General features: G+C 36.7%; 1 protein-coding gene across 3 annotated transcripts; it reads right to left on the bottom strand.

Annotated features, from left to right (window-relative positions):
• Positions 1 to 248: 248 nt before the first annotated feature.
• Positions 249 to 1,470, bottom strand: LOC147497678 (C-terminal processing peptidase, chloroplastic-like). 3 transcript variants are annotated; one of them, XM_086563724.1, is made up of 5 exons: positions 1,348 to 1,470; positions 988 to 1,053; positions 747 to 856; positions 476 to 584; positions 255 to 396 (listed from the first exon to the last, which is right to left on the bottom strand). In XM_086563724.1, exons 1-5 carry the CDS (start codon positions 1,360 to 1,362, stop codon positions 337 to 339), a joined length of 360 nt encoding a protein of 119 aa, XP_086419850.1. In that variant the 5' UTR covers positions 1,363 to 1,470; the 3' UTR covers positions 255 to 336. The 3 variants fall into 3 exon arrangements, with proteins under 3 accessions (XP_086419849.1, XP_086419850.1, XP_086419848.1); XM_086563723.1 differs by lacking the exon at positions 1,348 to 1,470 and having other exon boundaries at positions 249 to 384; positions 988 to 1,271; XM_086563722.1 differs by lacking the exon at positions 1,348 to 1,470 and having other exon boundaries at positions 988 to 1,263.
• Between the last annotated feature and the right edge of the window lie 11,943 nt (positions 1,471 to 13,413).

Genomic DNA, 13,413 nt, shown 5'->3' with positions numbered 1-13,413 from the left:
GGCTAAATTTACTGGAGATCTTTGTGCATTCAGTCACAAGCTTCACGCCTTTTCCCATATCAACAGATGGATAACCTGGCAATCTGCGGGTCCTTCCCATCAACTGTAGACCATAACCCTTTATGCCCCATATCTGTTCCTGAAGCATAACGACTTTGCTCGCCATCTATAAAGAAATCACCATTTAGAATCTTACCCCCAAATGCAATTCCAACTCTTTCACTATGTTTATACCTCTATGTTTATACCTCAAGTGGATGTTGATGATCTCATTGCCAGCTTGATCTATGAAAGATGTCCAACTCTTACCATTAACTGGAAAGAAGCATGAACTACTTAAAAACGGGCGGGATCAGACCATGTGAAGCTTGTGGGGAGCTGGTGCTGGAGGAGTGACTGAGACAGCAATTCCCAAGCAAGATGAACTTCCTAATATTGGAGAATGCAATAGCTAGATCTCTATAAGAAAACATACCAGAACTGCTAGAGGTTCAGATGTTGCAATTGCATCATTGCCATCTGCTTCATATATATCTCGAACACCATGACTATCATAGATATACACAATGACTCCTTTCTTTAACCTAAATTTGTAAAACAAAAATGGAAAAGTACAAGAAAATGAAAATGAATATGAAAAAAAAAACTATGGTTCTAAGACACTGTCTGTTAAAGTTCATGTATACATACACAACACATGCATGGAAGCTATGATTTGTTTCTAAGGAATATATCATTAAGCTTACCAGATCTTTGCAATGCCAGCCCTACTTGCAGGGGTTCCAGGAGAAGAAGATATAACAACAAGCCCATGGACAACCCTACACCAGTAAGAGCACCTTGAGTACCAGACTGCCTTCAAAGAAAATAACAACATACTTCAGGAATAAGCTGTAAACAATTGATGGGGGATTTCATAACCAAAGTCATACATAATCCAAGCACCTGCCTAGCAGAATACTGGATAGATAAGAAAAGTAAATGTACCCGAAAACTCTTAAACTTTTCTGGCTCAAGAAAGTGAGTGAAAGGATCATCTAGTGTGGCAAGCATCTTCCTTATTGTTGTATCAGAGCAGAACACCATTATAAGATGATTACATAACCAAAATATCAAACACAGATCAGGAAGTAACACGTACAATAAAGGAAGTTGTAAATAAGCTATAAGAACAAGATATTAAGCTTGTACATGTTTCTTCTCGCGTGTTCATTGGTTCATCATGCAGTCTTGATCTCGCGATACCGAAACCAGAAGGAGGGTATGTACTAGTTACGTACTGCTTTCATATACTAGAAAAGCCAAAATAATAATAAAAAGAAAAACAGATAGAAGGATAGTATGTACCAGTTTGTTGCGCATAATCACAAGTAGCAACAATGAAGTTCCAACATTATGAACCTCGCATGCATCAAACAATTACACAATCATTAGTGGCAAATAAAAGTAAAAACTTCAAATTAAAATAGCTAATGGAAAAAAGAAGGAAAAAAAAACTAACCGGGGCTTACGATCCCCGGCTGACTACTAATTGCTCCAAGCATCTCGTCATCTCTATCCATGTTGCCATCTGCACCAGAAACTTAAATACACGAAAGGCCTTGATTTCTTTACAACAAGGCAAGTCAAGACATAAAACTAATAAAAAGAATTGACATCTATGTACAATTAAGATTCTAAGTCATGATAACACTAACAGTTCCAAGTCCTGGCAACCACAACCACATCAAAGTTTAACGCCATATTTGTTTCTTAAGTTTCCAAACTAAAGCACAAAAACCAAAAAGTAGAGCAATCCAAAAAAGATCTAAAACCTAAAAACATCAATCATACTTCAATCGCCCATCAAGCCAAGCTATATACCCTCCTTCAACCCACGCGTTCAAAGTTGCATTACCATCTTGGGGATCGTCATAAACAGCAGCATCGGGAACCAATACTTCATCAATATACACTCTTCTCTCTCCACCAACCAGAATTCTGCCATGACAAATTGTTGCACCAACATCAACAGACCCCTTAGCAACTTCTGCACCAAACTTATCTAGTAATGTGACTCTAGGTTGTTCAAGCGACCCAAAAACAGGGGTCAATGCAAGTTCTGAGGAGTTGCTGGAGAATGGCGTTGAGCAGAATTTGAACCAAGTTCAGTTTTAGGTGTAGTCACACCCATATGTGCTTCGGCATTGGCTGTCATATTATTATTGCATAGTTGTTGTTGAATGAGAACCTGCGATGGAGTAGATGATGCAAGGATATTTTTTATGTGTGGATCAAGTATTAACAACTCTAACCATTACCACTAATTGCAAAGAAAAAATTGACCTTGAGCATTGATTTGACCTCAGACATGTCTCCATCGACCTTTGATTTAAATGAAGCCATGTCGGCCTCGACCTTTGCAACTGATGTAGTGGCCATCTAGTTGATTAAATCATTTGCCACAGTAGCATGTTGTAGCTGCTTTCTAGTAATATTAGAACCAACTCCACGGACACGGTTCTTCTTTTCCTTGCCAAGTACTTCAGTCAACGCATCAGAGTAGATGTCTTCAATGTCAGTCTCTCCACTCGCTAGTCTTCTTTTCTGAACTGCTTTCACTTGATCCTGCAATATATATTTTTTTTAAAAAATCAAATCAAATATCTAAAAATATGTCCGATAGCAATAAAAAACTACAGTTAAATAGAAAGAAACAAAATTTCTACTCACATATTTTTCCCGGGCACTTGACAAAACTGAACCATCACGGCGTTCACGACCCTTGCACCAATCATCTACCCGAGTCCTTTTTGCTTGAGGGTTTTGTTCTTGCTACAAGCAAATAATCAATGCTTAGTAATAGTGCTAAAAGAAAGACAACTAAAAGAAAATATATTAGTCAACTAGCATAGTTAATTGTTTTGCAAATTTTATACATGATCAAATGACATTTTTATTTCAAAAGTGATACGTACCAGCTCCTTATGTATTTGGGAGAAGGTTTTCCTCCCATTAGTAGTACCAATATCATTCATTGCCCTATTGTTTGCATTTTTTGCATTTCTGTCCTTTACTTTAGGTTGTAGCTCATAGTTAACAAAATCAACCCAAAGAGTTGGATTAACACCAGGTGGGCAGTTTGCCTTAGCTGCTTCAATGCTTTCAGAGTTTGTCAAGAACTTTGACTGATACGTCGCTTTCACAGTCCTAAGTTTTTGAGGATAATTCGTCTCAACCCATGGACGAGCAGCAAAATTGGATATATTAAATTCATATTCCTTCTGTCATGAGTAAAGTGATTGATAAGAAAAAATATAGTGAGATATAGATGAAAGAAAGGTAGAATTGACCAAAAACAATACAAAAAAAAATACCGTCAAGGCTTTCCAAATAGCATCCTTAAAGCTATCTTTCACTAGTCGCCAATTTTTAGTGTTGATCGGGATATGAAGCCTCACTTCATTCCCTATTGCAGTCTTGAAGTTGCTTGCATTTGGTCCAACAATTTGGCCATTAGACCACACCTCAACAACCAACTTCCCAGAGGGACCTCTTAATTGTGTCGTTTTAGATGATCGAGAACTACATTCACCTGTGGGAGAAGATGCATCTAATGCGCTGCGGTGTGCATTTGTATTACCTGACTTCATTATTAAAAAACAACCTAACAATTTCCAACAATTGAAAACATATTATCAAGGATTTCACAATGCTTCAAATATGACATATAACAAACAATTATTTAAGATCTTTAAAATGTAGAATAGATAAAGTAAAAAGAAAATAAGAAAAATTAAAGGAAGAGCACTATCAAATTAACCAGGATATCAAAAAATTAGCACCCAAATCTAGTACATAATCATCAAAAGAGAAAACTAGTATTTTGAACATGTTTTCAAAATTACAACTACACACACTACAATCATCGACGTGGTTATAACAATGATCTCAAATTAAGTTGTTGTGCAAGAGTAGATTGAAAGTCTTCAGGTACTTCTAGCTGGTCCACTTGACTAGTTATTCCCCTTGGTGAATGTATGACCACCCACCAATCAGGATTTTTCAGATCTCTCGAATAGAACACTTGATGGGCTTCTTTAGCGCAAATGACCGGCTCATCTAACATTTTGTCAGAGCTCTTGAGCCGATTAAAATTTACCATCAATAAGTTAGAGTCTGGGCATAGCTTACAGCCATTGGTCTTATCTTCCACCCTAACCCAGTCACAATAAAACACCACTTCCTTGAAATTTGTGTAATCCACCTCTAGTATTTGTTTGATGACCCCATACAACATAGCAGATGCATCGATAGGATTTTTATCTTTCCTACTTGATGTGAATGTAGTAATTGAACTCATGCAAACACCACTGTCTTGCGTAAGAACGGTCTCATCATGAGACTTAGTAGAAAATAAATAACCATTAACGTGATACTTTCGAAAAGTTTTAGCTTTGAACAATGGCCCTCTAGCAAAGAACTACAATTCAGATGAAGTGTCATCATTCTCCAGCAACTACACAAAGAAAACATAACACAATTCAAAAAGTGTAAAAAATATAAAAATCGTATCTTCCTATCCCCATTAAGTAATACCTTATTATATAACCAGTCGATAAAATCTGTTTGTATCTCTATTTCTGTCTTTGCTATACCTTTCCTACTGCGTCGGGACCTAGATTGCAAAGACTCACGATACTCACTACAATTTAACCAAAAAAGTTAGTATATATCTGTCAATTTATTACGGGGAAATTGATAAACATAAAAAGATAAAGTTTACCTACGAAATGAACGATGAAACTCAAAACGTAAGTAAACTAAAACTTAATTACGTGGCTAAGTTTATCAAAGATTGTTTTACTCTCGATCTATTGAATAGATATAGTGGAGTAGGAAGTTCGTTCCACTCCTAGTCCTTCCGCATGCTGTGTTTTCTAGTCTAATTACTCTACTCTAAGTCAAATGAGAGATTTACGAAATGATAACTAGACTACGATGCAACTACCCACAAGATGCAACTAGCCGACTATTTAAACAACTATGGGAATACTACGTCGATCTTATGATAAGGAATTAGGGGGGGATTGATTCCACCTTAACTCAACTTAATTTACTAACGACAAATCGTCGTAATCCGAATTGAACTGCTACGCAGAACAATTGGTTCTTCCTAATCCCTAGTGTTCATGGTAATCTCTACCAACTAACATCTAGCATGTGAAGTATTCAACCCCATTCTCGTGGTGGACTAATTACTTCTAGAGTTGAATGGGAAATTACGACTATTCTACGCTAATCGAAATCAAGCTTCATCAAGGTTTTTCAACTCCCTCTAATGGAGGTTTAGCCGAGAATCATAAGACTATCATTTATCGTGGAATCTAAACAAGACATATATAAAAATTTGAACTTTACTTGTTTAAACTCAATTCGAAACTACTCATGTAATAATTGAATTTAACTAATAATGACAAATAATTAAATCTAAGGATTTAAGCTAATAAATAAATGAAAATGAAACTAGATTATGGAGAACTAATTAACTTTATTAATCTAATGAATAGCAATAACAATAATTTTATACTAAATTTAAGGCAAGAATAAAAATAATTAATTAATCTAAAACTAGATCTAGAACTAAGGTTTAATGGCTACTTTTCTTATCCTAACCTAATTTATTTTCTAACCTAACTATCTACCATTAACAAAGAGTCAAGCTTTTATTTTTCTACTTTCAGATCCAAAAATCAAGCATGGGCTTGGAGCCATGTTTTGGGCCGGAAAATCGGGCCCAAAACCCAATTTCTTTAGTCCAAAATGGGCTATTCAACTGCAATTGGCTTCAACAAACGTTTTGTCCAATTTTACTCCTTTGATTGGGTCAAGTCTTAGACCATTGAAAAGCTTTTTTCGAGCCGGTCGTTTTGAAGTAAGGTAGGCCCAATTCCGAGGTCTGAGTCCAAAGATATGGTCTTCAGAAGTTCTACTGACTTTGTGCACTATTTATGCCCTCGTGGTCTTTGACTTTTCATCTTTTGATCGGGTTTTATAGAGGCTTTGTCTTCTTGAAAATTGTCCTTTAATCATAGAACTCTTTAGCAACCGACCTTTGCTCTTTTATCTCGCTAAAGTGGCACATTTCTGCACATAATGGACTTTGAAGCCTGAAATGCATAAAAACACGTAATCAGTATTAACTCTTACTTATTATTCACATAATTGGTCTAAAAGTACGATTGTTAAAGGGTTAAAACTACAGTTTTGGGCTCTTATCAAACCACCCCCAAACAGCATTTTGCTTGTCCTCAAGCAAATATGAGAAATTAGAATAAGTGACCAAAAATAGAGTTCTAACTACTCTCGTTTCGCTGAGTGCGATTGCATTTACCATATGCAATAAGGCCTTAAACCACTAGGAATTCCCTAGTGGACGAGTTATAGCCTCGTGAGAGTTTTCCAGTGAAGGTACTCACAAACTTCATCTATACTACAACGACTAAGAAATAAAACTATTGTTTCCTCATTCATGTCTCAACTATCTATACATCTCACTAGCAAATGAATAAGAATAACCAAGTCAAAAACCTAAGCTAATATATGCATAATAACCAATCATCTATGATACAAATATATATACTATGAGTAATACTATGAAATGCCTAGCAGGTTCATTTCTGAAAACTTGGAATAGCGTCCTTAAGTAGGTCCTCACATAAACATCAAGACAAAAACCACTCTGATTTTTCCGCTCAAGTTTCGCTACTCCAGTGTGCAGTGGACACACTTTACCTTACAATCTCAATGACAAAGAAGGAAGCCGGAGTGGATCAAACACATCTGCCACTTACTATCACACTAACCTATTAAGAATTGAGCTAGAGGTCTTTATTAGGTGTTGGGGATTAGGAGATGGTTTAAGAAGGAAGGAAATGGATATTCAAAAGGACAAGTCCGAGATAATAGAGTCTTCATATTATGTAACTTAGAGAAAACCTTGTTATTTTCTTTTGCTTCTATACTTTGTTTCCATCCTTAGCCATATTTTTCTTTTTCTTTTCTTTGGCTTTTGACTTCCTTTTATTCTATTTTTGGAGTTTTTATTTATTTCTATTTTTTTTTCTTTTCCTTGGATGGAAACTTCTTTTATTTTTCTGAAGCAACTAACTAATTTTTGTTTACACAGGTTTTTCTCTTCTTCTTTCTTTACTCATTCTATTCTCAGACTTATTCTAGATTGGGTAAGTTGAATTTTTTAATTTTTTTTGTTTTGTAACAGGGTAAAGGAATTGTGGTTTATGGAAGGCTAAAGAAAGGCTCAGAGGGGCGACTAGCGGAAAATAATTCATAGGTTTGAATTTCTGGCTATATCGATCCAAAGAGGGCCTAAATTCTCGCTTAGGATATGGCATAGTGATCAAGCAAGTGGACGTGTGATTTCTCTATCCGGATTTTACTTCTCCCTTGTGTCATTTCTCAAATGTTTCGCTCATATAAGGTTTTAGGCTATATTCTCACAGGATTTGTAGAATAAGTACTCTAGCCTAGATTTCACAAACTTACTGCTAACAATCATAGATACTCTTATAGATAGATGTAAAGATTATTACCTACATATTAACCTAAGTTTCTAACAATTATCCTGATGCAAAAGCTACGTGAGACTTCTAGATTGTTAAGAGCATAGAGAAAGAAAACAATACCAATATTCCTAAGTGTATAGCATAAAATTATTTATTTATATTTTTGAAAATTTTAACTTGAAAACAAATGCATATTATACATATCTCTATTCTAACAGATGCCTTAATTACACGTGTTTCTATGCCCCCCCAAACAAGAAGCATGCTTTGTCCTCAAAGCATTTAAATAAAGAGGGTAGAAAAATACCATGGAAACGCATGAAATTCTGGAACATCTGCAAAACAAGGTTAGAACATACTAATATAGGAAATAAAAAAAACTGACGCAACTCTATAAGAGTTCCACCCATTATGGGGTTAACAGAATTAAATTGCTTGGGACATAAGCATACACTAACTGAAACTAAAAACTTACCTCCACTCCAGCGTTTACTCGTCATCCTCCTCTTCTATAAAGAAGTGAGGTTCCTTCACATCCTACCATGCCATTATAATTTGCCAAGCTTGCCGCCATTTATCATCTACGGATGCTAACTGTTAAAGCCACTTGGTCGGATGGGGTGTAAGGTGCAACCCGATGAGGTTGTATCCTCCACCCTTGCCAAGTCATTGCACGGAAAGATCAAATAATAGAATTGGTGGGTCTCACAATGTCGAATTCCCAACCGGTCCGCGTGAAACGGGCACAAAAAACAGGGAAGAAACATAGCATAATACGACAAACTAATATAGGCATAAGAAGATACTTATCCCTCATGCTATGGGCTCGTGCTAAACTAGACATTAAGGTCTTAGGAAAGTCATATAGCAGGCGTTCCTCAGCTAAAGCAAGGAAAACATCGCAAGTGGCATCATTTGCAGAAGAAAAATTCCACTCCCTTAATATGTTTAGCATGATAAAGAACATTACCGTATCACATTAAGGGACAAGCTACCAAGGGCTACGTTATATGTCCCTTGGTCCTCTACACGGAAAATGCCGGACCCATAATTCTCATGTAAAAGCTCATAGTTGTAGGCAGAGAAATTATCAACTATGTAGCCCCATGGGTCTTGAATCTTAGTAGGCATAGGAATCTCAATAACAAAAGCCAACAGGGACTTAGTTATCTCCATTGTTTCGTCATCAATGTTGATGGAGAACACTCCATCCATCCGATAAAAGAATGTACAATGGTTATAAAAATATGAGGCAAGTGCAGGGGAGTAAAGTTCATCAGAACTTACCATTAAAGATTGCCATCCTGCTTATATGATTACTTCGCGAAACCAAGCACCATAGGTTTCACTTTGGAACAAGTCTTCGAAAAATTGTTCCGGTATGATACACGGGGATGTCATCACAAAACTACCCTCTGGAACAGCTGCAACTATCCTGGAACAACCCATGCAAAAAATCGGAAATTTCGTGGTTCATCGAGTTCGGGCGTTAGGCTCCACTTCCACTGGGCGCAAGTGCGCTCAAGTGTTTTGGATTTCTGTTGTTTTGAAGCGTCGAAGTCAACTCAACTTGGGCCAGTGTGCTTTCGAGGGTTTGTAGTGCCGAAGTGCGAAGGAAAATTAAACGAAAATTGGGAGTGAAAAATGAAGGATGGATGTGAGAGATGTGTGTGTGTGGAGAATGAATGAAGTTTATATAGGGTTAGGTTTCCAAAAATGAATCGGGAAATTTCCAAAACGTTTTAAGGAAATTGCTGGAAACAGAAATTTCCAAAACCAGAAATGGAAACAACCCATATTCTTGATTCTATAACAACCCTAATATATTTTATAATGGATTTAGACTAGTAACTTCTAAACTCTCTTAGATTTCATCCTACCACCACATCTAATCATAGGTATGCCAATTACGGCAATATTCTCAACCTTCACTCCAAAACAAACTCTAAAATGGAGGATGTTCTACAAATCATGATAGAATAAATAATACCACTCCCAAACAATTCGGGAAGGTGGGATTAACAATAAAATCCATGCGCAATTTGAAAAGAACCACATTATATTAAAATTGAAATTCAAACAACATTTAACTACCAAATTCAAAGTTAACTACGGAATTTAACAACGTAACATCCTATCTACTAAAAATAATAAAAAATAACATCAAAACAACAAACAAGAAGAAATCTAGCTACTCTTTAAAGGGGGGAGGTGGGGTAAGAATAGGAATTTGAGTGATCAAGAATGGAAAACTAAAACACCCCCCCAAACAAATTTTGAAAACAGGTTTGTAAAAATTTGTTTTAAAAACGGGTCTTTTAAAGTCGATTCGAGACTTAATGTGGGGTCATTTTTTACAGATTCCCCTACGTGCACACCCCAAACAAGCATGATCGGGGTGGCACAAAGTGGATGACGTGGTCCCCCAAACAAGCATGAAACTAGCCATAAAAATATGATACTAAATGCACCCCCAAGAATAATGTTGTATAATTGGAAGCAAACATGTAAGCGAAGGAATGAAAACTTATGCATCCTATCAAAGAACATATGCAAACCATCATGTTGTAATTGTTTTAAATAGTTGGAATGACCAAAAAGATGAATTAGCAATACTTTAGGTGAGAAGGGAATGAAGTGTGGATCCTGATGTCTTTCATGAAGCTCAGATGAGGAAAAATAAGACAAACTAGGTTTCTCACTACACTCGGTCAGAGCTTGTCTCTCAATTACCGGAATGGTGTACTCATGGGATTGTGTGCTAGGCAAACACTCTTCACTGTGAGGGTTGAAAAAATTATAGATGGTCTCTGAGGTAATTGGCTCAAGGGCAAAATCGAGGTTCCTTTTAAATGGTGGGTGAATGGATGACTTAGTTGTGGTAGATGGTTGGATTGTAGGAGGTGGTAACTCAGGTGGATGGTGGTTGGTTGGTGGTTCATCGGGTGGTGGATCCTCACATGCTCTTAAGAACTCTACATCTGGCTTAGCTGAATCCACAAGGTTGTGGTTTGTGACTTTATCTTTAAGATTTTCCTCTATTTCTTTCCTTGTTATTTCCTCAACTGCCAAACTGAATTGAGATTCACATTGCTCTAAAGATGTAACTTCCTCGTTTTCTTGCACATTAACTTGTTCATACCTTAGATTTGAATTGTTAATCTCCACGTCCTCACCCTCTTCCTCTAAAACACTACAAGTATCCTCAATGGCCTCATTCAAATGTGTCGAGACATCATCCAGCCGAGTGTGGTTAGCAAACTCAAAGGCCTAGACATGCTCAATAGGAGGGTCCATATTACGAGAATGCCAATAGTTATCAAATTCTTCCTTCGTCACACCTTTATAAATATCTTCTAAAGTGTTATCATTATATTCATCATCAGGTGGATCAATGGGAAGTTCATCGGAGACATCTCTCAAGTTTGAGTGGTCATCCGAAACTAGTCCTAAAGAGTCGTCTACAAGAATTTCCTCATCCAGGTGGGGTGTGGAGTTAATATCATGGTTAATGGGAGGGTCTTCGGAAGTTCATGAAATGTAGGGTAGGTGTGAACTAGGTTGACTGGGTTAGTTATGGGAATAGTGTCGATCTCTGGCATGGTAGAAATGTCTGGCGTAGGTGAACCTAGTATCTTTAGGTTCCGGTTTATTTCCTGAAGTATTATTTTGTTTTGGGCCATTATTTCATCGAATGTTGTTAGCTGAGGGAAGCTTGGTGGTTTGGGTCTGGTTGGTATGGTGTTTGATAGTCATAGTTATTGGCGTTTGAGTGACTCACGGTTGATGTAAATCTTGTGATGGGTTAGGTTGAGGTTGAATGGCTGGTTGATTGTTATTGGTGGAATTACATGAATAGTTTGGATGACTAGAAAACTCTTGATTGTATGAGTCACTATAAAAATTTGAAAATTGAGGCTCATAATTATTATTATATCCTATAGTAGGCTCAGACTCTTGATATGATGGGCATTGAGAAGCCCAATGGTCAGGACTACCATAACATGAACATGGTGAAGGGTTCCCATAATAATTACAAGATTGCTCTTGATATGATGGGCATTGAGGAGCCCAATGATCAGGACTACCACAACATGAACATGGTGAAGGGTTTTCATAATAATTACATGATTGCTCTTGATATGATGGGCATTGAGAAGCCAATGGTCAAGACTACCACAGCATGAACATGGTGAAGGGTTTGCATAATTATCATATGATTGTTGGTCTACATATTGATATGCCATATTGGTTTTTCAAATATATTATAGGGCAATTAATATGCAACCACAACTTTAAGCATACATTTCTAGATAGGCGTGTGGTATTTTATTTTAAGAAAACAAGCCTGATTATACTAGAATTAAAACTCCTCTGACAAAAGAAACAAGGAGTGAAAGAAGGAGTACCTAAATGCCTCCTTGCTTCGCTTACAAATAGCGTCTTGTATACGCGATCTCAGTGCTTGTATGATGTTAGAAACACTGAATGACTTGAAGAAATGAAAATTTTGAACAAACCTGAGGAAATCGGGCAAATTCAGCAGTTTAGGGCGCAGTCGCGCTCTGTTTGGGCGCAGGTGCGCTCAAGACACTCGAAGTTCTAGGCGTTTGGGCGCAGGTGTGCTCGGTTTGGGCGCAGGTGCGCTCAGGTCAATTTTTGAGTTTTAGGCATTTTAACGTATTTCAAAAAATTTGAAATTTTTACAGTAATTTTTTAAGACGTCTATCAAGTAGCTTATAAAATTTCAAATCAATCGGAGCTATGAAAGTCCCTCTACTGCTCTTTGAAGTTTACAAAACAGTTTTCGGACACAATACAAACAACAGAATGGTTAACCCATCAAAACAAAGCCAAAAATTGCCAAATTTTTACTGGAGACTCCTAACAGATTCTCCTTATTGCTGTAAAAATTTTAGAGCAATTGGAGTTCTACAAACTCTCCTTATGAGCTGGTGTTCCAAAAATTAAGTGTTTGCAAAACTGCAGAAATACACTGGAAACACTCCACTATTTAGGAGGTCAAAACAATTCAAAAACTCGTCAAATTTTTATTGCATGCTCCTGACGTGGAATAGATACTCCTGCAAAAATTATAGAATTTTTAGAACTTCCTAAGTAACCTTACTCGACAGTTTTTCCAAGAACACTAGATTTGAAAACTGAAATGTGGCACTGTAAAGATCGTATTTGTTCACAAGGTAAAACAACTAGGAAATTTCTGACAAAATTACAATAAATCAATAACACATTAAGTATTATACCTGTAAGTTTTTAGAATTTTTAGAAATTTAAAAGTACCTTTATTGCAGTGTTTTCCTCTATGAATCCGCATCCCTATGCCTAAATAGTGAATAGTTCCAAAAATTCAAGAAATAAGAATGAAAAATTAAAAGGGTGGGTGGGTAGAGAATGGGGGATTGCCCCTTGGATTCAATCAATTGAATTCTTGTCTTGAACGAGATTAAGATGGCAACGACGCCATTTGATAAACATAAAAAGATAAAGTTTACCTACGAAATGAACGATGAAACTCAAAACGTAAGTAAACTAAAACTTAATTACGTGGCTAAGTTTATCAAAGATTGTTCTACTCTCGATCTATTGAACAAATATAGTGGAGTAGGAAGTTCGTTCCACTCCTAGTCCTTCCGCATGCTATGTTTTCTAGTGTAATTACTCTACTCTAAGTCAAATGAGAAATTTACGAAATGATAACTAGACTACGATGCAACTACCCACAAGATGCAACTAGTTGACTATTTAAACAACTATGGGAATACTACGTCGATCCTATGATAAGGAATTAGGGGAGGATTGATTCCACCTTAACTCAACTTAATTTACT

This window comes from Coptis chinensis, chromosome 5 (genome assembly GCF_015680905.1).
Source record: "Coptis chinensis isolate HL-2020 chromosome 5, ASM1568090v1, whole genome shotgun sequence".
Lineage (NCBI taxonomy): Eukaryota > Viridiplantae > Streptophyta > Magnoliopsida > Ranunculales > Ranunculaceae > Coptis > Coptis chinensis.
The sequence above is the reverse complement of the archived record's forward strand: the minus strand, read 5'-3'. Positions and strand labels throughout refer to the sequence as shown.

Bases quoted from the DNA above. Each gene is read 5' to 3' on its own strand.
- LOC147497678 (XM_086563722.1), bottom strand. From the start codon at position 1,086: ATGGTGTTCTGCTCTGATACAACAATAAGGAAGATGCTTGCCACACTA. The intron at 857-987 runs GTACATTTACTT...TTTTCTTTGAAG, and splicing joins AAAAGTTTAAGAGTTTTCGG to GCAGTCTGGTACTCAAGGTG. The intron at 397-475 runs GTATGTTTTCTT...TTGCTGTCTCAG, and splicing joins CTGAACCTCTAGCAGTTCTG to TCACTCCTCCAGCACCAGCT.